The sequence below is a fragment of the Chrysemys picta genome, chromosome 11 (genome assembly GCF_011386835.1).
Source record: "Chrysemys picta bellii isolate R12L10 chromosome 11, ASM1138683v2, whole genome shotgun sequence".
NCBI classification, from domain to species: Eukaryota; Metazoa; Chordata; order Testudines; family Emydidae; genus Chrysemys; species Chrysemys picta.
This window is the reverse complement of record NC_088801.1, coordinates 43,648,826-43,673,145: the sequence shown is the minus strand read 5'-3', so window position 1 is coordinate 43,673,145 and position 24,320 is coordinate 43,648,826. Positions and strand designations below refer to the sequence as shown.

The 24,320-nt window shown below is 40.1% G+C and overlaps 1 protein-coding gene across 2 annotated transcripts in view; it reads left to right on the top strand.

Annotated features, from left to right (window-relative positions):
- The window catches only part of PDE11A (phosphodiesterase 11A), a 217,662-nt gene that overhangs the window by 1,979 nt on the left and 191,363 nt on the right, over positions 1-24,320 (top strand). Inside the window, exon 1 of one of the 2 annotated variants that reach the window (XM_065561908.1) lies at positions 11,869-12,025. The exons of the other annotated variant lie outside the window; for it this stretch is intronic. Coding sequence (XP_065417980.1) covers positions 12,023-12,025 — 3 coding nt within the window. The 5' untranslated portion in view covers positions 11,869-12,022. Of the gene's footprint in view, positions 1-11,868; positions 12,026-24,320 lie in introns of those variants that run through there. 2 annotated transcript variants of the gene reach the window in all.

Sequence of the window (24,320 nt, the reverse complement as noted above, 5' to 3'; positions counted from 1 at the left end):
CTGATAAGGCTAGGTTAACTGGCTGTAAAATGAGTACTATTATATTTTCATACTTCACATCACAGGGTTGCTTTAAGGCTTGATTCACTTTGCAGAGTACTTTGAGAACCTCTGATGAAAGGTGCTATAAAAAAAGTGCAAATTATTATCCTTATTCTCTATCACTGCTGAGTTAAACTTCCCTTCCTGGCTACTACTAAACCAATCTAAAGATAAAATATTTCTGAAAAGCCTTTGCATGTGCCCCTCTGGACCAGCACAGATTTCTAAACATATTTCTGGGAACAAGGTAACAACTCCCATCTCCCCTTACAAGGACTTTCTCCACCACTTCAAATTACTCACTTTGCACTCTCAGGATGAAATCCTGACCTCTATGAAGGTGATGGCAAAACTCCCAAATCCCATTGACATGGGTAGGGCCAGGATTTCACCCTGAGCTTTCTCAGTTTAGATCAACTTACACACACACTTTTTAAAGCAAAGAACCACATATCCTTTCAGGTTTCCTGCTCTTCTTTTTGTTTACTTTTCCTTTCTGTTCCATGTAAAACAGGCCTCTCTCACCCAATTAGGTCATGGAGAGCTATATAAGATTGAGAAATATATGGCTTCATAGCAGGGACTTAAATATTTTAACTGTTTGATGATAAACATTTGTCCAATGTCTAATCTTGTCGTAGAATAATAAAAAGCAAATGCAAACAAAAATTTACACTTGTTCCTGAACCATGCAGGGAGAAGACTGGAGATTAGAACAGAGCGTTTTTTTAAAATACAGGCCGGTCAGGATGAATTTTTTGAGTTTTGAGTGATACTATTTATTATTCATCAAGGACCCAAAGGTGTGGTAGGCACTTTAGAGGCACAAGTTGAAACAGGTCTCTGCCCCCCAGACTTTACAAACTAAAGAGAGAGAGGACAGAGGTTGAGAGAAAGGGATATAACACATAAAGCAAAGTGACTGAGGCCAAATTTTGGCACACATCTGATAAAATCAGATTTTTCTTCTTTTCCCTCCCCATTATTTGCTCCCTTTCCCCCTCTGTTTCTGATCCAGCCCTCCCCTCTAAAACATCACCATCATCCCCGCCCGCCGTCTCCCTATCTTCTTTCCCGATCATTGACAGTGGGCTGACTATGAGATGGTTGCAACATGAAGAGATTAAAGCAAGAAGTAGCCAGCCAGGAGATTCCCACAATAGTCCTAAGTGTTTATAGTATCGGTACTGGAGTTTGCTCATGCCAGGATCTGCCCCTCACTATATCATCTATCCTCTCTGGGTTTATGGAGTCTCTGGACAGCTCCAGGTGCTTTCCTTGCAGGAGGTGAGGGGACCACTGGTGTGGCATAGAGTTTCCTAGGGATGAGGGACTGGAGCATTTCAGTCGATCTTGCCCCTTTTCCTTGAAAGAGCTCAGTTACTTTAATAGATTTATTTGTTCATGGCAGAAAATGGAGAAGAATAATCAAGGCATATTCTATTAACTGACCAATCAATATTTATTTTACATTCTATTTCTTATTGCTGGCTTCTGTTCATTGTAGCTAGACTAAAAGTTTATAACTAATACACTTCTCTATGTGCTTAAACTCACAATATATACTTAATGGGGAAGAGGGTGGAGTCTTGGGCCCTGTTCTCCCCTTATTTACATCAGGTTTACACTGTGCAACTTTCATTGACTTCAGTGGTTACTTCGGATCAGGTTTGGCATCAGAAGATTCAGTCTCTGTGGCCTCATTGAGGGTTTTGTATGAGAATAGAATTGAGGATCTGGCTTCTCTTTTGATTAACCAGGGTGGTTCTGAGTTAATGCAATTTATCTTCTTGTGCCTGGCACGTTTGTGACCATTACATATTATTAAATCAAAAGGAGACCTACTCTATTTAATACTAGCAAGAATAAAGACCCCGAAAGAGGTTCAGATACAAGTGCAAAGACAAGTGACAGATGTTCCCTTTCAGATCATTGCTAGTGCTTTCAGGTCATTGTTAGTGCTCACAATACACTACTTTAAAAATTAATAAAAATGTGATATGATTAGTCAGTGTTAATGATGATGAAGGTGTTTGATCAGCTGTGAAGTGAAAAAAACATCAACAGGTAGCTTTGTCAGGCTGACAGGTGGAGGAAAAAAGGATGACAGTAACATTCCTTTTTTATATTAGAGAGTGACTGCAGTGAAGTTAAAGGCTCAGGTGTTCAAAATATTGAGAGATATTAAGTAAACAAACACCTTTAATTTCATTTAAAGATTGTGTTTCAGAACATAATAAAGCAAGTTAAAGAGACAAAGATATTCCCCTAATATCATTCAACTGGTTTATAGATAAGTGAATTTAATTAACAAGAAATTAACACGATTTAGGCAGTTTATCATTCAATGTGTCAACCGTCGCTTTTACTTTCACAGGGCCTGATCACACTCCCATTGAAATCACTGGAAATCATTCCATTAGCTTCAGTGGAAATTGGATTGTGCTCTTGTTACAAACAGAGACCCTTCAACTTCCACTGAAGTCACAGGGAGTTGAGTGCTCATCATGTAAGATTGGGCCCTCATACTTTAGGTCCCAATCCTGCACTGTGATGTGTGCAGATAGGTCTTCTGTGCCTATACAGAGCTCCACTGGTTTAAATAGGTTGTAATGACTTACATGGTGTTTTCAAAGAGGATATAATATTTTTGTTACAAAATGCCTTTTTCTGAAGTGGAATAGTCATGAAATCAAATAATAGCTTGAGGCCTTAATAGTGAATCTGATGAGGGTCAGGTTATTGGGCTGGATTTTGCAAACCCTTACTCATGCGAGCAGTCCCATTGAAGTCAAGAAGACTACTTACATACTTACTTTGCAAAATCAGGACCAGAATTAATTTTAAATTTGAAGATTGAATAGTAATCAGTTTTTATTAATATTAAATAACTAATTGGCTCTGTTTCCCCAAGGTAACTTGAATTATGAAGTTTAAGAGTCATTAAACATTTCTGAGTCTAGCAGAGAATAACAAACATTCAGTGGATGAAAGCAGGAAATTCCTGCTGATGAATGTCATATACCTTAGATTCTAGATGTTGCATGTTTAGTTCTATTATTTTATTTCTTCATTACATTTCCTTTAATTAAAAATGCCTTTTATCTTACAAGTGAAATATCACATATTTCAACTTAAAGCAAGCCTTTAGAAATGTATAACAGCAGAAAAACTGAGTACATTATAATTTTGTGCTAAGTCATTTATAAAGATAAATTGTTATTTGGAAGTTTGTGCTAATGAAAATTTTAAACTTGGATGAAGTGTAGATATTAATGGAAATACATCCTTTGTTTTAGTTTAAGAGTCCAGTCTTGCCACTGTTATTCATAAATAATCCAGTTGATTTGCAAACAGGAATTTGTCAGATTTAGTTTAAAAAAATGCATGTACACTGGTCATTGACATATGGGGCTGCTTCCATCAATAAGACTCAGCAGGACTACTTTAGTAATGCCTCTCACTATACGTGTATTTCTTTGAGACTTACTCCAACTGGAACAAAAAGTAGGTAGTGTAATTTTTTGGAACATCACTGATTCTCAATGGAAAACCTTCATTCTAAAATTGCAATGTCTCTTAAATGAGAATATTTTAAGAAGCAGATTAATGTTAATCAATAAGGAAATTAGGACCCAATCCTGCTGAGTACTAAACTCCTGCAATTTGTTGTTTTCATTCAGAGTTGAGGGTGCTCACCACTTTGTGTGACATGCTCAGAACCTGAATATAACTGTGTCTACTTTAACTACACCAGTACAATTTGTGTATGTGGACAAGTCCTCAGACTCAGCATCCCTTCTCCCATCAGCTGAGTACAGGGAAAGCTACAGCTCAGATTTCAGGTTATCCCACTCCAGTTCCCTCAACAGGGTCTAGGAGCAACAACAGGGAAGTCTTGACCTGTATTTCTAATGTAAAAAACAAGCAGGGAAAAAAAATGTATGAGAAAAATGCCATGAGGCCACCATAGTACATTATAAAGGTGCAGTATTTGTGCTCCGCTGCTAGAGTAATGAGTGCATTATAAATACATAGGCAGCAGGCATATAGAATTCATCTTTAATCGTTTATTAAAAGTATTTCACTTAAGTAGCTTAAAGTTATAGATTGTCAAGACATTAGTCCTTTTTCTTCAAAGTGTTTTACTGCTTTTGGTCCTTTTATTTCCATCTTACCCCAACTTTTGTATGTCAGCAAGCAGAGCAGCATTTTAAATAATATTGTAGTCACAAGAAACATTAACGTTATCTGAAATATAATTTATTAGTTTAGCTGTACAAAACTGGGAAGCTAATTTGATGGCATCCCAAATCCTTCCACAGATCAGTGAAAACAGCACACTCAGTAGAGCAGTAAGTACAGTCTCAAACGGGTAAAAATTACATTTTGCCAATGGCAATTAAAAACAAGGGGAAAGGGTACTATTATGATCTTGTATTAAAACCATAATTATGGAAAGCAGTTTTAAAGAAAGTAAAACATGAATTTTTAATAAGGTGGGGGAAGAGAAAAAGAGCTATTAGAAGAGAAAAAGATCATTCCACTTGTAAGCTGGTGGGGTGCAATAGAAATAAAACCAGGAATCAAATGGTTTGTCCAACAGAAGTAATGCTTTATAACAGTACATAAAAACAAGTTACCAGAAGCAAAACCAAGCAAAACAGAAAGCCTTGCCTCCTGTGCTGCAAAATCCCCGAAAACTTAACAAATCCAAATATCTCCAGAATGGGGTTCAGCAAAGTCCTGAAAACCTGAATGTGGGAACTCTCCTCTCAGTGGCTCCCCAGTAGCAATTCTTATAGACCATCTCCTTTGTACCTATGCAAGGATGCAGAGGAAAGTCATGTTGCCTGCTGGGAATGTGCTGTTGCGCTGCACTCTGGCACAGTTCGCTCTTTCTGTAGAATACACCAATTCTGATAATATAGAGTATGGATTACAGCTCTTGGCTGGATTTTTTTCTTATTATCATACAGTAATATTACAGAGGCTCACAATCATTTGTGTAAATGTTTTAGGCGGGGAGTTCTCTTGTGGGAAAGGCCTTTTAGATAACAGAAGGGCATGAGCAGATAGGAGCTGCATTTTATTGTGCAAGGTAACCATTATATATCAATATTAATACTATATCTCTTTCAGTTTCACAGAGTTGATAAGTTATTGTCAGCATAGGGCCTGGGAGGTGCAGTTCAATTTAAGGGAAACATTTGAAGAATAGTTTTATTCAGCAGCTTTTAAAAGCAGACATCAGCTGGTAGTTGTGACTCTCTGTGCCTCGGGGGAGCAACCAGCATCCCCATGTTCATCCTTGTAAAATGATTGTGTGGTATCCAATGCAAAGTTTGTCATGTCGGGTGTCTTCAGAAGGCTCATGATGCACTGAGCATTGTTGTTACAGTAATGTTTTAGGTTGTAATTTCATGTATGTAGTTATGTAGGATTGTGTCTGGGATCGGAGATATTGGCTAGTGTCATTCAGCTGCACAATCCAAGGAGCAGCTTACATGCCAGAGGTTGTGCGTGAACAGCCCAGGAGTGTGGGTTCTCACAGCACTGTAAGGCTGGCTCCCAGAGTCAAGGATTGGAGTGACCTAGCAGATCACTGGTCCAGATAACACCACAGGGGAATGTCATAGTAGTGTTGTATTCATTCCAGTACTAGCCAGTAATATTCCCTTCCCCAAGGGTAGAATGATAGGTATTTTGAAGAACAGAGGTCACAGACACATGACAAACAAGATAGACAATCTAAGAAAAAACATCAATTACACAAAATATAGCAGAAATGAATTCTGAGATTTTTTTAGGACATTAAACATAAATGGACGCAATAACAGGAAATGGAGAAGAGAATTAAAATAGTAAAGAAATATATATTGCTTTAATGTGCACAAGGACATTATACTCTAAGATGAAGATTTAATGTAAGTTGAAGTTAAGGTTGAGTGTATGAAGTAGTACTTTACGGTAACAAACATTGTATGGTATCAAAGGGGTAGCTGTGTTAGTCTGCATCTGTAAAAGCAGCAAAGAGTCCTGTGGCACCTTATAGACTAACAGATGTATAGGACCATGAGCTTTCGTGGGTGAATACCCACTTCTTCGGATGCATCCGAAGAACTGGGTATTCACCCACGAAAGCTCATGCTCCTATACGTCTGTTAGTCTATAAGGTGTCACAGGAAACATTATATGGATGTTGTAATTATCCCCAAACCAAATATTACAAACCCAGGAAATTCAAAGTTAAAGTTATAACTCTTGAACATGTTAAGATAAGAAATGCACAGTTAAAGCACCTGAGCAACCTTTACTCTGCCTTATAGTGATGCCATGTAATAACCATATAATTCTGATTAAGGCATTTTAATTTTTGTGGTCCCAGAACAGATTAAACTGATTTTGAAAGACACATTAGTTTTTTTCATATATTTGTTTGGGGGCCTTAACTGTGTATTTCCATATCGAATTTTAGAGGTCCTGGGCAGCAACTCCAGCTGCAGCAAATCAAAATTGGAGGTGCTCAGTATCTTTGCATAATCAGGCATATCTCTATAACTTTGTTCTCGTCTTCATTTTCCTTTGTCCTCTTATGCTGCAGAATTGTTTCAGTTCATTTCTTAGTGTGTCTATTATATGTGTATATATATAATATGCATATGCATACACGAACAAGAGTGAGAAACAAAAGATAAGGTGACTAAAGAAGTAGCAGACAAGAATTAAAATTTGAAACAACAATTTAGAGAAATATAAATATTAAATTCCAATTCCTTTAACATAAATGAGCATAAAAGTCAAGAAAGAGGAACTCCAAGGAGAAGCCAGCACTGACAAGTCGACACAACAGTACAGAAAAGATCTGGAAGAAGAAAGGTAATGCAGAGATATTTTAGAATAAAAATCTGCAACATGCTGAGCACCTTCTGCAAGGTGTTGGCTGCTCTCAGTTCAATGAGCAGAGCTGAGATGCATATATAACATTTACATATACTGGGAGATGAGGACACTCAGATGTTCACAGTAGGTGCTTACCACCTTATACATGTAAATACATTAGTAGCTCATTTACCTGAATGGCTTTTATCTGGAACTCCCCATTAGCCAGACATGTTTTAGGTCTCACATATGCATTATTTTCAATGAATGTTCCCTCATTTGTCCACATAAATTAACAGTGTACAGTATAACATACTGAGCAGTGTCATTTCTTATAATTAGGAAATATTTTAAGAGACTTTACTCAAGTTGACATATGTCTCTAGGACCCAGATCCTGCAAACATTTAACCCCATGTGTAACTTTAAGCAAGTAAGTAGTTCCATTGAACTCATTGGGACTACCAAAACACATAAAGTAGGCGCATGCATAAGTGTTTGCAGGATCTAGGGCTAAACCTGTAGGCAAATTCCATTGAAGTCAGTGGAAGTTTTGTTATTTACTTGGAGATACAACAGGCCTAAAGCCATCCAATAATTTGTATGCAGTGATCATGTCTCTTTGGGGGAGTGACTTTGGGGGTTTGAACCATAAGAACGACCATACTGGGTCAAGCCAAAGGTCCATCAAGCCCAGTATCCTGTCCTCTGACAGTGGCCAATGGCAGGTGCCCCAAAGGGAATGAACAGACAGGTTATCATCAATGATTCATGCCCTGTCACCCAATCCTAGCTTCTGGCAAACGGAGGCTAGGGACACCATTCCTGCCCATCCTGGCTAATAGCCATTGATGGACCTATCTTCCATGAATCTATCTAGCTCCCTTTTGAACCCCCTTTATAGTATTGGCCTTCAGAACACCCTCTGTCAAGGAGTTCCAGAGGTTGACAGTGCATTGCATGAAAAAATACTTTCTTGTGTTTGTTTTAAACCTGCTACCTATTAATTTCATTTGGTGACCCCTTGTTCTTGTATTATGAGAAGGAGTAAACAACACTTATTTACTTTCTCTGTACCACTCATGATTTTATAGACCTCTATCATATCCCCCCCTTAGTCGCCTCTTTTCCAAGCTGAAAAGTCCCAGTCTTATTAATCTCTCCTTATACAGAAGCTGTTCTATACTCCTAATCATTTTTGTTGCCCTCTTCTGAACCTTTTCCAATTCCAATATATCTTTTTTTTAGATGGGGCAACCACATCTGCATGCAGTATTCAAGGTATGGGCATACCATGGATTTATATAGAGGCAATATGATATTTTCTGTCTTTTATCTATCCCTTTCTTGTTGACTCCCAACATTGTTTGCTTTTTTGACTGCTGCTGCACATTGAGTGGATGATTTCAGAGAACTATCCACAATGACTCCAAAATCTCTTTCTTGAGTGGTAACAGCTAATTTAGACCCCATCATTGTATATGTATAGTTAGGATTATGTTTTCCAATGTGCATTACTTTGCATTTATCAACATTAAATTTACCACATTGCTAAATGGGAGTGGAGTAATGGCTAGATCAGATGGGTTCCCTGAGAGGGTCCTGGTATGAAAATAGGGGTTGTTGTATGGAAGAGTTTGAGAACCACTGTGCTAGACCAAATAGTAATGGAACTGATGCATCAAGGTTTAGTATGACAGGAAGCTGGGTTTGTAAAAACTGATTACCTGACAGATCATATTTCTTTGATAAAACTACAAGTTGTGGAGATGAACACACAGAATCTGTCATACGTGGTCAAACCACAGGTTCATCTAATTTGATATACTGTATATGGTGGGGTCATCAATACCTTTTGGTTTGGAGGAAGAAAAAACATTGCTTAATCCATCTAGCTCAGCCATTCTCAAACTTCATTGCACTGCGACCCCCTTCTAGAGCCCCACTGCCGTGGGCTGAAACCTTTGGGCTTTGACTTCAGCCTGGGGTGGCAGGGCTCAGGCTTCAGCTTCGGCCCTAGGCCCCAGGAAGTCTAATGCTGGCCTTGGTGACCATTAAAATGGGTCCGCGACCCATTTTGGGGTCCCACCATTCAGTTTGAGAACAGCTGATCGAGCTAATAATGTGGTTAAAAAAAGTTCTTCCTGACTCCTGTTGTTGATTAACTCACGCTGTGAAGCATGAGATTTAATTATGCATGTTATTAGCTTAACATTCATATCTACAACGTTTTTAACTGGTCATGAAGCTATCCACTCTGTTTTTAAATCAGCGATAATATTTCACCATGAATTTCTCGCGAGTGAGTTGTGTAGCTTATTTTGCTAAGTCAAACATTATTATACAAGAAAACAATTCACATAGATAATGGATATACAACAAACTAGTAAATGAGATTTCAGGGCTCACATACAAAAATTCCCAGCACATACACAAAAATAGATCATGTATTGCATTGAAACAGTATCACTTCTGGTAAGATATTAATGCATGAAATGTGGTTTTGATACACTGTACTGCAGGATATTCTGTTAATAGGAATGATATGCATGAGCTGTAAACAGCAGTATTTTTGTTCTTTCTGCTGAAAGCTTAGTGAAACTTAAATATCTGAAATTGAACAATAAGCCCCCTCTAGGGCCAAACCATGTTACTTATTTCAGAGTTTTTCCACAGCTAGAGGAATAAAAGTTAACTGAAATTAATCGACAGCCTTAACTCACGCGATTAACTCAAAAAATTAATCGCAGTTTTAATCGCACTGTTAAACAACAGAATACCAATTGAAATGTATTAAATATTTTGGATGTTTTTCTACATTTTCAAATATATTGATTTCAGTTACAACACAGAACAGAAAAAGTATACAGTGCTCACTTTATATTATTTTTATTACAAATATTTGCACTCTAAAAATGATAAAAGAAATAGTATGAGGTGAATTTAAAAATACAGGTACCATCTCTATCGTGAAAGTGCAATTTACAAAGGAGGATTTTTTGTTACATAACTGGACTCAAAAAGAAAACAATGTAAAACTTTAGAGCCTACAAGTACACTCAGTCCTACTTCTTGTGCAGACAATTGTTAAGACAAACAAGTTTGTTTACATTTATGGGAGATAATGCTGCCCGCTGCTTATTTACAATATCACCTGAAAGTGAGAATAGCCGTTCGCATGGCACTTTTGAAGCTGGCATTGCAAGGTATTTACATGCCAGATATGCTAAACTTTCATATCCCCCTTCATGCTTTGGCCACCATTCCAGAGGACATGCTGATGACTCTTGTTAAAAAAAAATGCGTTAATTAAATTTGTGACTGAACTCCTTGGGGGAGAATTGTATGTCTTCTGCTCTGTGTTTTACCCACATTCTGCCATATATTTCATATAATCGCAGTCTCAGATGATGACCCAGCATGTTTGTTTTAAGAACCTTTCACTGTAGATTTGACAGAATGCAAAGAAGGTACCAATGTGAGATTTCTAAAGTTAGTTACAGCACTTGACCCAAGATTTAAGAATCTGAAGTGCCTTCCAAAATCTGAGAGGGATGGGGTGTGGAGCATGCTTTCAGAAGTCTTAAAAGAGCACCACTCCGATGCGGAAACTACAGAACCCGAACCACCAAAATGAAAATCAACCTTCTGCTGGTGACATTCTGACTCAGATGATGAAAATCAAAATGCATTGGTCTGCACAGCTTTGGATCATTATCGAGCAGAACCCATCATCAGCATGGACGCATGTCCTCTGGAATAGTGGTTGAAGCATGAAGGGACATATGAATCTTTAGTGCATCTGGCATGTAAATATCTTGCAACGCTGGCTGCATGGCACTGTTGTAACACCTGTTCTGACTTTCAGGTGACATTGTGAACAAGAAGCGGGCAGCATTATCTCCTGCAAATGAAACAAACTTGTTTGTCTGAGTGATTGGCTACACAAGAAGTAGGACTGAGTGGACTTGTAGGCTCTAAAGTTTTACATTGTTTTATTTTTGAATGCAGTTATTTTTTATACATAACTCTACATTCGTAAGTTTAACTTTCATGATAAAGAGATTGCACTACAGTACTTGCATTAAGTGAATTGAAAAATACTATTTCTTTTATTTTTACAGTGCAAAGATTTAGAATAAAAAATATAAAGTGTTTAACAGCACGATTAATCGTGATTAATTTTTTTTAATCGCTTGACAGCCCTAATAAAAATATACTAGAAAACACAATGGCATATGAGAAAGGTGGGGCACAGCATGGTAGGTCAGGGGTTCATGTAGACCTGTGTTTAATCAGGAAGATTGCCTTGAGGACCTCCTCTCCTACCCTTGCTGACTAGAAACTACTTCCCCTCCCATTGTGATTTTGTAATTTCCCTATGTCAGCTATATAATCCAACTGTGATTTTCTAAGAAGCCTAAGGGAGTTCAGTGTCCAACTCCTATTGTAGTTCAAATGGGAGTGCCTTAGTTTCCCCTGAAAAATCTCTGCCTAGTTGAATACATAATGTTATGAAAGTGTATGATTTAATTAATTGTCTTTATTGTGATAAATGCTTTGATTTGCTTGGAAAACATTTGTCATTGCATCAAATTCTGTCTGGTGCCAGGGCAGCTCTGTTCAGGTCTCTGTAGGTGCAGTGAAGCCAATGGATCCAGCCACTTGAAGAGTCCCCTAATTTAGGGAAATTCTTGTGTGATCTAGGTGAATGACCCCAGGAAAACACAGGGCTTTCTGTCAAAGGCGGCTCATTAGATAATGAATAGTGGCTTCAGCTGCTTTGTGCACAAAGCTCTTGAGAAGAAGAAATCCTTTTACTAGTTAGGCTATGTCTACACTGGCAACTGAACAACAAAACTTTTGTCTTTCAGAGGTGTTAAAGAACCCTCCCCCCAAAAAGACAAAAGTTTTGCTGAAGACAAGTGCTGGTGTGAACAGCTCTCTGTCCACAGGAGTGCTCTCATGCCGCTTGTTGGAGGTGGAAGTTTTTTGTTGGCAAGAGAGCCGAGAAACAGCGACTACACTGCATGACTTTTAGCTGTTTTATCTGTTTTTCATTTGGAGAAATATAGCTCTTCTTGGTTAGAAGAATTTTTATGGTAAGTGAATTGAATGTGCATGTTTTCTTTGGGGCTGTGAAGTTTGAGGAACTGGATAACTGTGCTGGCCAGTGTCTGTCTTTTTTCCGTGTATTTGGGGATTAAGAGATTTTGTTGTGGATGGGAAGCATGGCTGCAACATTCTTTATATAGGGTATTTTCAGAGATTGTGCCATTTTGGAGTGATTTGTGTAATGCAGATTTGTTTCTTTTCTTTGAGATTGTTTATCCATTTCTATTTGGGGGGAAGTAATCAGCATTTTCTTAATTATGCATAATTTGATTTGTGCAACATATGATGTTCCAGAGAAGAACTGTAGAATCTCTAGAACAGCTCTGATGCCTTTAGTTAATGTTACGTTTTTGTTTCATCTGTATTTAATTTAATTGAATGTTATGTTTTGAGCTTTTTCTGGATAGTTTACTATCTTTTGGGTTGTTCTTTTTGTTTCCCATGGAGATTATTTTGTTTAATTTTATAAGAAGCATGATGAGGTGAGTTAATAGATCTTTTCCATTATTAATTTCTATAAGTATCAAGGCTATTGCAGCAAGGATTCCTATAGAAGCAATCATAGTTACCTTTAATGAGCTTCATCTACCAATGCTGTTTTACAATGCAGTAATCAGTGGCTTTAACCATGGTAAAAAGAAGAACAGGAGTACTTGTGGCACCTTAGAGACTAACAAATTTATTAGAGCATAAGCTTTCGTGGACTACAGCCCACTGTAGTCCACGAAAGCTTATGCTCTAATAAATTTGTTAGTCTCTAAGGTGCCACAAGTACTCCTGTTCTTCTTTTTGCGGATACAGGCTAACACGGCTGCTACTCTGAAACCTCTCTTTAACCATGGTGTTAGCCTATTTCACCCTTTCCTTATCTTTCTGCCAGAGACTGTTAGTTAACTTAGAGAAATACGACATTCTGATTTGTAATTTTAAAATAGCATGTTGGAAGTCATTTTGCTTTGAGTTTTTAGCCTGAATACTAGTGGCTGTAGTTGTCTTTGTAAAGTATTTGAGTCACTCTTCTTGAGAAGAAGCCTGTTAACCTGCAGATCCTCCTCATTCTTATTTTTGTCAAGAACTTTAAAGAGTGCCTTAGTTCTGCTATAATGGCCTTACAGCTAGCTTTCTGCTGTTTTGTGGGATAAGGTAACTCTTAATCTCAAACTGTAAGTTTGAATAGGAGCTTTTTGTCTGTGTACACTTGTTTTTCTACTCAGTCTGTTCCCATAAATGTAACACATTAAGATGTGCCTTTATACTTTAGCCTCTTTTACAGAAAGCCTATAGATCAGCATTAAGACGTAATAGCTGGGAATATATTCAGGCAGTGGGCTCATTGTGTATTATATTACAGGGGTGGCCAAATTTACTGGTCCTCTGAGCCACATATGACAATCTTCAGAAGTTCGAGAGCCACTCCTGCTGAAGCTCTGATCCCTGGCAGGTGCGCCCTGCTGGGCAAAAGCCTTGAGATCCTCCTCCCTGCTGGGCAGAAGCCCCTACCACACTACCCCGCTGCAAGGCAGAGGTCCTGAGCTTCTTCCCACCCCAGTCTGGTAGGTGGAAAAGGGGGCTCTGTGATCTGCACTTTAATGGCAAAAGAGCTGCATGTGGCTCGTGAGCCAGTTTGGCCACCCCTGTTATATTAGGTGGCTGTTAGTTGACCTGCTTTGGGATTATATTTTTGGGCCAAGTCATACTGATCCTACTCATAAACAGGGACAGTTATTGAACACCAAAGTGCCAAATCACAGACTGTAGAAACCAGTAGTAACTACTCTGGAATTACCAGTTCTAGGCTAGAGTTCTGCTCAGTAAGCAAAACAAAAGCATTTTGTTGATGACAGTAAGTGGTAATGAAGGCAGATCTTATTTTGAGACAAAGTGCTAAAATGGCTACCAGATGGTCTAGGGAAAGAAAGATGGCTTAATAACCTATGCCATTGAGAGTGATATGGGTTGAACATTGTCAAGATTCAAAGCTTAAAATATTCCCATTCAGCTAGAGGTAGGGTGACCAGACAGCAAATGTGAAAAATCGGGACAGGGGTGGAGGGTAATAGGAGCCTATATAAGAAAAAGACCCAAAAATCGGGACTGTCCCTATAAAATCGGGACATCTGGTCACCCTAGCTAGAGGCAAAAGAACAGCCATCCTTTCAACTCCTCCTTTTGCTTCTTATACAGTCACTTTGTTCACCTTTGTTATATACTGTCTTGATACTAGCTTTGTTATGACTCTAAAATGTGTACCTTTTGTTCCCCAATAAAAAAACCCGTTTCCTTTTTTTTTACCCTTACTGTCAAACAATATATGACTTGTGTACTCGTATGTGAGATCAACATTCAAATACAATTGGCAAGGCTTTGCCCAGAAACCAGAATATGGCATCACTTCATCATACTGACCCTCCTGCTACAAATATCTGTGAGAAAAAAATATTTTTTATTATTTAATTATTATGCAGGTTTAAATTAGATAAAGTCAGAGCAAAACCCTTACTTTCATAGGAATTTTTGAAAGCTTGCAGTGTCATCTATTGGATCACTGGGACGTTATAATAATTTTGGGAGGAAAATATTTAATTGAAAATGCAAAATAGATGTGTGAGTTCTTATAAACATTTTTTTAGTGGCTTCACTTCTTTTCAGTGGTAATCACTATACATAATTTTATTGCCTCCTCTAAATGAAAACTTCATTTTTCAGAGTGATTGGCTATAGGGTTATTTAAAAATAGATTATATATGAAGAAATTAATTGCTAGCTTGTTCTGCCATTGAAATCAATGAGAACCAGAGAGAGTAGGATTGGATCCTAACTGATTTATTTTTTAGTAGAAAATGAGAAAATTAAACTGGTTAATATAAGTATATGGAGTATGGTCATGACTCTTGAGAAGCATCATAGTCTCAACTTCGCTAAATTGATCAGCTTTTTTGTATAGATGTCATTTAAATTCCTCACAGCTCCCATGACTGATTCTGCAAACAGATTTTTGTGTATCCAAGGGCTGTCCAGGTGGATCCTAGACACACTAGGACATGGGGTCCCCTGTGGATCTGTCCAACCTTTGGAGTAGTGGTGGCAGGCCCCCTCCCTCTACTCCAGACCAACAGGGCAGCGGTAGGGCCCTCCTTCCTATTGGGAGCATCCGAAAGGATGGGCAGGAACATTGGATCACCTCAGTTAAGGATGTATCTGGATGGGTGGTCCCATTATCAATGTTATTTTTACAGTCATGAGGGCTGCACAATTAGCAGCCATTTTTAAAAAAAAAAGTGAGAATCTGATATAATCACCTGATTCCAGGAACCAGAGTCCTTGACACAAGCATTACATGCTCGTGCCTTGATCTGGCTCTGTGTATGGTAACACACACCTGCCTAGAAATATTTTTATATTCCCAGTAAGTGTGACTAGCTAGGCAGAGAGGACATTGCCTGCAGTGCAATTGCTCCAGTGCTAAACTACTGGCACTTGGATTGATGAATCAAGTCTGTTCAGGTCTGTTTCTTTCCCTGGTTGACCATCACATTTTACAGGGCAATATTTCCCCAAAGAGGAATTTACAATCAATAAAACAATTTCAGACAAGAGGAGGTTTGTCCTCCAGATTGACTGTTACTGATATACTGTATGTATTATATTTTTGTTGGCAGTCTTGAAATTCCAACTGTTAAGTGTGTTAGTGAATGCATTTTGAATGGGTCTCCTGCATCTGAAATTCTTACTGCACAATACCAAAAGGGATTAAAACAGTGACATCTTTTTGGCATAGTTTGTTAGTAAGTCAGTGGTGGATCATACATCATAATCCCTCCATTTTTATTAAATGAAAATGCAGTCAGTACAATTTGTTTGTCAAAAAGAAGAGATGTTTCACAGCTGGTTACTTCCTAATTTTTTACTGGGTTTTTGGTTAAAATTGATAATAATCTCAAATTTTTGCTTTGGGATACTATTATTCCTTGTATTCTGGTAGCATCTAAAGGCCCCAGTCTAGACCAGGGCCCCAAGGGCACTGTCCTAATACGTAGGAAGGCAGTCCTTGTCCCAAGTGCTTGCAGTCTAATTAGATATAATGCAATAGGTGATGCAACTATCAGAGGGAAAGACATGGGGACAGAAAGATGTGAATATAATTAAGATCACATGGTTATTTAGCTCTCTCATGTGAATGTCTTCTTTCAGCAATATAAATACCAACTGAAAAATCATTTTGTTTACTTTAATCTCTTTTCTCCCTAACAACCCATTGAAACCAATTTCTTATCTGCCTCCTCACCCCATTATTTCAGAAACTAAGTTCAACTTTATTTTCATTTTGACTTGTTCTGTTTTATTTATTGTTTTTTCCAGTTACCATTTCTCCCTCTGCTCCCAGTTAAATGAACTAAATTTCTCTTTGCCTGCCTTCCCTGCTCCACCCCCATTTTCCATTAGAGTGTCACTGTGCACCTCTCCCTCAAAAGCCCTTCCTCAGCACAAGTGGGGGGAAGTCTGACAACATCAGGTGGTAGGAGAAGTAATAAGGCTGGAGTGGGTCTGAAGGTTTCCCTTTCTCCTGCTGCATCTCTGGCAACAGCCAGTCTCAAGGTATGTCTTAACACCTCAGTCAGAGGTGTAACTGCAGTACACATAGACATATTTAAGCTATCTTTGATCTATCAAGCTTGAACAATAGCAGTGCAGTTGGGGCAGCACAGGCTGTGCAACCCCTCCTGCCACCTTGGCTATGTACTCAAGCAGCTAGCCTATGCTGCCATGGCTTCACTGCTATTGTTATTCATGCATGCTAGATCAAAGCTAGCTTGGGTATATCTGTAATGTGCTGCAGAGTCATACCTCTGAATGCAGTGCAGACATACTCTGTCTCTCTTCCATTCCTGGGGCTCAGGCTTCTTGGATCCACATGGGTCTTTTATTCCCCTGGAGGCCTCACCTCAGATATGAGTAGAGACTCCTGGGAGGCTATTACAGAGGTGGCAAGAGTCGGAGAGAGCGGTGTCCAAAGACCCCCTTACTGTACTCTCTGGCACTGGCAGTGTCACTACTGTGTCCAGTGATTTCCATTGGGTACTGTTAGCCCAGTATCCACTGGCTGGAATACTAGGATTTATTGAGATCCTGCAGCATGGTTACTTCCATGGACAAACTTGTTGAAGTCATGAGTCAAATATGTCTGATCCAGGTTTCAGAAATAAACTAGGAAGAGCACAATCAACCCAACCCCAGAGAGGGAAAAAAAGGAAAGTGGTCTAACTAGAAAGAAGACTATCTCTATGTGCACTGCCAACAGGGGCAGATGAACATCAAAACTAAAATAGCAGAAGTTGAAGTAAATAGAGTGGAGCCTGCACTTAGAAATTTCCTCAGCCATTGTAAGTCAATTTGGTGGGCTGGTGATTGACCTCTTTGCATCTGGAAACAGCAGTAAAGTGTCCTGTGGCCTCTCCATGTTTCAGGATCTGGAATGCAAAGTGATGGATGGTCTCTTGCAAAGCTGGGCAAGGTCTTTGTTGCATGCCTTCCCATTTTTTCCACTGCTCCCCAGGACTATGCAAAGGATAGAAAGATGAGAGCAGCAGTGATACTGTTTATGCCTTTCTGGCTGAAGAGACTATGGCTCTCAGACCTGATTAACCTAGTATTGAACCTAAAAATTTCCTTTTTTTGATTAGTACTAAGGTCCACACATCTCTCTCTTCAGACAAACAGATAATCCAGAATAGAGATGGAAATAGATACAAATATTGAGGTATTTGCTTCATTAGGGGAAGTGTCCCATGCTTTGCAGCAGAAGAAATTGTGCTTTTTCTTCAAAGTATCATTAACACATCCTGTAATTTAGGAAAATAGATTCATTTACCAAGATAATTCTATTCTAATGGGAGGGAATTTAAGGAGGTGGGGTATTTTCCTGTTGCTCAGTGATTGACAGGTCTGATTCTGCCCCCAAACTGCAAGCAGCCTGAAGTATCCCTTTTAATGGACATGTAGACCTTATTAATCAAGGAAAGGAAATTGAGGTAAGCACAGATAATTTTTCTTAATATTTGGCCCATTCATCTGTTTGTCTTGGAGCTGTCTATGCCTTTTCCTTGAGGCTACCCCTATACCTAAAAGCTCTCCCTATTCTGGCCTGTCAAGCTACCACCCTGTTTTAATTCTTATCCTTCCTTAAAGTTCATTTCTTTCATGATGCCCACAAGTCGTGAATAAACAATAATATTATTAGTAAAATAAAGATTCCCAGTCATTCCAGCATACCCTGTCTATTCTGTTTTGCTTTAGACTAAGATCCTTGGGGCAGGGAGTGTGTTTATTTTGTCTCTTCAATAATGCAAAGCATATTATTAGAATTTCAATAATAATAAATTCTGGATAATAATTCAGATGTAATAAAGAAATAGTTGCAGTTACCTGATGAAATAATGTCGTTGGGGTATTTCATTTTCTGAATTGGTAAAACCTCCTCTGCGATAGTTGCACTGAATTCCATTTTATTACATGAGTTAAGACAGAAGACAACCCTGTTTATAGGAATGATCTTACATAGTGCAGAGTGCCCCTTACTAGCAGACTGAGGGCTCTCAACTCCTATTGAAGTCATTGTGAGGGTGCTCAGCAGTTTGCAGGTTGCTTTCAACACCATGCAGGACTGGGCCATTGGTGCCATTATTAAAAGCCATCTATCTATCTATCTATATTAGCTCTGTTAAAGAAATTGTCAGACAAGTAACTCAAGGGAATCTCATTGCTTTATCAATGATTACAGTTTAGTAACCACTCTTTCTAGAAACAAAAGGATGTGCAGTACACTCCTGAGGCACAAATAAAGCCCCAGGAAGAACAACAACTCCTAATTAAGTTACAGCATTAAAAAACAAACAAACCCCAGATACATTGATTGCGACAAATCACAGTGATTTAGAAATGTAAGTGATAGTCAGTATTATGATCCCTACTTTGACAGATAAAAGATGCTTGATGAGGCATTAAAAACAGCCAAATATATGTTTAACTCATTAAACTGGTTGAGCGTTAAATTACAAGGCATTATTTTCTTCATGTTACTCTTCTGAAAAGACTACAATGTTCTGTTTCTGTAAGCACTACAGTATTAACATACTAACTGCCACATGCAACAGGAAAGCATGATTTAAAATAAGCCTTTTTAATAAGAAGTGATATTTATGTTTACATCTATGAATATTCAAAAAAATCCTTGTATCAAAAACTCCAGTTTAGAGCTAAATTCACAAAGGTGCTAAATCATACTAATAAATAAGAATGATTGGTCAGTGTCACCTTTCATAATAATAGCTGTGAACCAATGGATTATCACCAGCCACCAGCCAGTTTGACAGATGATCACTAAAGTGACTTGAGTTTCTAGCTAATCTCCAAGTCCTACAGCTCGAAATATCACCAGCCCATTGTCTGATGTGCCAGGGTGACCTGACCACCACAGAAATGATGAGGAAGGAAGGGGACACCAGAGAGAATGTAGGAATACTTACAAAAGGGGCATATTGGTATTTAATTTATCATTAGCAGTACCCAAAGTCTTTAGTTCCATTTCCCCATAAATTCTTTTACCTCTCAGGCAAGTCCAAAATTTCCTAGGCCCCAGCCTGTGCCAACTCTTCCCAGTTTCAATGCCTTTTCCCTCAAGATGATTCCCTGTCCCCTTACACCAGGGGTGGGCAAACTTTTTGGTCCGAAGGCCACATCAGGGTTCTGCAACTGTATGGAGGGCCGGGTAGGGAAAGTTGTGCCTCCCCAAACAGCCTGGCCTCTGCCCCCTATCCGCCCCCTCCCACTTCCTGCCTCCTGACTGCCCCCCTCAGAACTCCCAACCCCCCTGCTCCTTGTCCCCTGACCACCCCCTCCTGGAACCCCTTCCCCCATCCAACCCCCCTGCTCCCTGTCCCCTGACTGCCCCTACCCCTAGCCACACCCCCTGACAGCCCCCCTGGGACTCACACCCCCTATCCAACTGCCCTCTGCTCCTCGTCCCCTGACCACCCCCTCCTGGGACCCGCCACCCCTAACTGCCCCCCGGGATCCCATCCTCCCTGTCCCCTAACTGCCCTCCTGACCCCTATCCACATCCCCGCCCCCTGACAGGCCCCCTTCCCCCCGGGACTCCCACTCCCAACCCTCCCTGTTCCCCATCCCCTGACTGCCCCCCCAGAACCTCCACCCCCTCCTCCCTGACTGCCTCCCAGGACCCCCCGCTCCCTACCCCCTTACCAGCAGCAGGAGCTCGCAGCTGCGACACCCGGCCAGAGCCAGTTGCGCTTCCCACGCTGCCCAGCGGGAGCGGCGGCCCACGCAGCGGCATGACTGTGGGGGAGGGGAGACAGCGGGCGAGAGGCTGAGGACTAGGCTCCCCGGCCGGGAGCTCAGGGGCCGGGCAGAACGGTCCCGCGGTCTGGATGTGGCCCGCGGGCCGTAGTTTGCCCACATCTGCCTTACACTGTCACAATATCATTAACAGTGTTTTGTGAATTTCCTCTTTACCATCACAATCAAATGTTTAGACAATTTTACTTTAAATCATAAAGATTAAATACTGAACAAACTAAATTAAATATTGTTCATTGTACCAACTAAAGCAGAAATACATGCCAACTTGTATTTCTAGAGGAATATTAATTTCAGTACATGTCCACCAGTCTTTCATTGTTGCGCATAGGAAGCCTGGGTGCAGTCAAAGTTTTCAGTCACAGGCCTGGTCCACACTAACCCCCCACTTCGAACTAAGGTACGCAAATTCAGCTACGTTAATAACGTAGCTGAATTCGAAGTACCTTAGTTTGAACTTACCGCGGGTCCAGACGCGGCAGGCAGGCTCCCCCGTCGATGCCGCGTACTCCTCTCGCCGAGCTGGAATACCGGCGTCGATGGCGAGCACTTCCGGGATCGATTTATCGCGTCTAGACAAGACACGATAAATCGATCCCAGAAGATCGATTGCTTACCGCCGGACCCGGAGGTAAGTGTAGACCTACCCACAGACAAGACCCCTTCCCAGTTATGGATATATCTATTGACTAAGTTTCCTGAAAGTCCTGCTTTTACTTGGTAGTTCAATAGCAGTGGTAATGGGTCCATTTGTTTTGGGAAGATAGTGTAATCAACACTCAGGGCTTCTTCCAATAGGCAATACTCATTTAAACGTCCACTTTAAAATAACCCCAAGGTTTCTGGCATTGATTTTGGTCATTCTTTATTCAAAGTTCTCCTCAGCTAAGCTGCTGATTTTGCTCTCAGTTGTTTCATTTTATTTATATAAAATAGATCACAAGAATCTTTTATCATGGAAATTGTTAATCAACCTAAACATTGGGGTCGCTGTCAGCTCCCCTTTTATATTCTGATAATATTTGTGTAAATTTTATTATAAATATTTCCATTAATTGTGAGACTATATTCAGTGCATCTTTAAAAGATTTTTCTGAGCATATGTACAGTAACAGTCATCGAGTGGCTACTAGCCACACATTCAAAGGCAGAGGAACCTAAAAAAATCGAAGTGAAAATCCCGACAGTGTAGCAGTTATGGGAGTCCTTCTTTTAACAATGTACTGAGAGAAACGTCTTCATTCAGTTACCAATACACAGAGAGAATGTGTCTGTATATGGTGAGGAGTCTTATGGAATGGCAAGATCCCGTTCTCGGTTTAAGGTTTTGCAACACTAACAGTGCCCCATAGGTAATTTAATGCAGAAAGAAAAACCACCCTCCTGTTTTTACATTTGCATTGCAGTTTGTTGTAGAATTTTTTTTTCCTGTTTTTCTGCCATTTTGAGTTCAGCCACACAGCATGTATTATAGCTGCTGCACACAGCCAGCGAGTCATTTCTTAATGAGGAACTGTGGCTCATGCAGCTAAGATGGGAGAGGGTTGCCAAGAGGGCTGGATGCTAACCCTGTCAGAGTATGTGAAAACTGAAATGGGTCCGAGGGGGAAAGGGAAGCTTATATTGTACCAGTACAGTCTCACAATGGAGATTGGGAAGAATTGGGGGAGGGATTGCCCTTCTGCCCTCACATGAGCTGTATCCACCTATTTTAACAATAATAATGGTGCCATTTATTACAACCTGGAAGACTCTTCCCCAGTCTTTCAGCCTGTAAAATCAGCCACCATTAATATCCATTCCCACCTGGAGTTGAAAATAGACTTTAGTGAGAGGGTCCAATATTCCACCAAGTCTATCATTTGAATCTGACAGGATGTCTTTGGAATGGTCATCTCTGAAGCAATAACAGTGATGTTCTGCCAGTATTTTAACATTAGGGTCCCACAAAAATGACCTATTCTCCTTCCCCCTCACCCCCCCCCCCCAAAATTCTTATAAGTATGACAAAAGAAGGGAAGGTACATTTTGCTGGAAATCTTTGTAACTTAAACCTGAAAAATATCTTGAGTGTATTGATGTCATAGCAGTGTAATTTGTTTGTGTAATTTGATGTGGGCAGTGGGAGTAAAAACTGTGTAGTGACATTGGGTCGTGAAGGGGGACACCCTCAGAATGTGTCTTTTTTTTAAGTTCCTGCCATTTGGTGCAACCTGGTTCATGCAAAAGGCAAAATAGTTGCTTTTCAGAAATACTTTTATGAGCTCTAGCATTGTCAACTCTGTTAGGAATGATTTAACAGTACAGGGGGAGATAGCGAGACAGAGCTTCATCAGAAGTAAGAAAATGTCAACCTTCCCTTTAGTTTGGTAGCAGAGTTTTAACAAGAGTCTCCTGGGAGCTCCCAAGAGCCCCCTTCTACAAAGGAATATCCTGATTAGGTGAACACAGTTCTTCTGTCAGCAAGAAATAAATCTCCATTGAGAATCTACCCCAGTGTATGGACTAAATTAGAGACTGCTGTAAATTGATCCAGCCAAGAAAAAATACCTTGTGTTTTACAATTTTTAGACCATGGCATGGATATGTGGCAAAGTTCCCTGAAAGTTCAGGCACAACAGCAGTATTTGGGAAAATTCTAGATTTAGATGCAGTGAAGAGTATCAAGCCAACAGGAAACAATACTATTTGAGGTCAGTGCAAATTGATAAATCCACCTGAGACCTGAAGATGCTGAAGTGGGGAACTGAGTGTGCTGCAGGATTTAATGTATTGCAGGTATGACAAACCTTTGAATATAAATTTTTTTGGTTTCTATCCATCAGAGTATCACTTCTGGTAGTAATTATATTAGAGTTCCAATTTCTTAAATTCTTCCATCTATGAAAGCTCAATTTTTCATCAAAGTACAATAGTACCAAGGAGACAACTTTATTTTTATCCCAAAAGTGTGAAATTCATTTCCCTTGCTTAAAATCGGAATGATCTGGCTTTATGCAGGCGGAGTACACAATGGTTGGATGTGGAGGAATCAATCCACTGCCCAGGGGTCGGGTCATGGGACATACCCTCTTCTAGGACTACTACTTCACATAGTCCCCATGCCATTTATGGGGGAGTTAGGACCATAACGTTGCAACTACACAACTTTCTGCAATCACCTGTGCAGGACTGACACAGACCCCTTATCCACAGTATTCAGGGAGCGCATATATACCTGATGTGGCCGTTCTGGCCACAGCTCCCCCTGCTCAGCCCTACCTCAAGACATAAGATGACATGGAGGACCTTGTGTGGATCTGTCAATGGGGGCAGCCAGGAGTCTGAGGGGGCTGCCCACTGTGGCAGCTGTGGCACCTAGCAGTAAGAGTCCAAGATGCCTAGTAACACAAATCCAAAACACTGTCCTCTCCCTGGTGGCAGCAATGCCTAGCAGCAAGAGTACCATAGGTCCGCCCTCTCTCTGGGCAGCTATGCTTAGCGGCAAGTGTGGGGAGGATAGGGGAACTTGGGTCCACCCTACTCCACTGGGTTCTGACCCAGCACTCTATGAAACCAAAATTACCCTGATGCAGGATTCAGGTCTTCATGTCCCCAAAACTCATCACCTGGGTCGCTTCCTACCCTTAGGCCCACCTTGGGCATCTCTGTCGTATCATTGGGGCAGCAGTTTTAGGAAGAAATCACTTGAGAGACAGAGAGTTGTAAACCTTAAAAGCAGCCATTTATTGCCACACACTAAACTAACCAAACCAGCAAAAACTGGCTGGGTTATCCCCTAATAATCTAACTAAGCTGCCATAGCAATAACAAGGTTCTATTACCACGACATCCAAATACACAACATATTCCTCTCCCCTTAATAAGAACATCCCCTAAATAAAACTAACACTAAACTAGAGAAGGAGG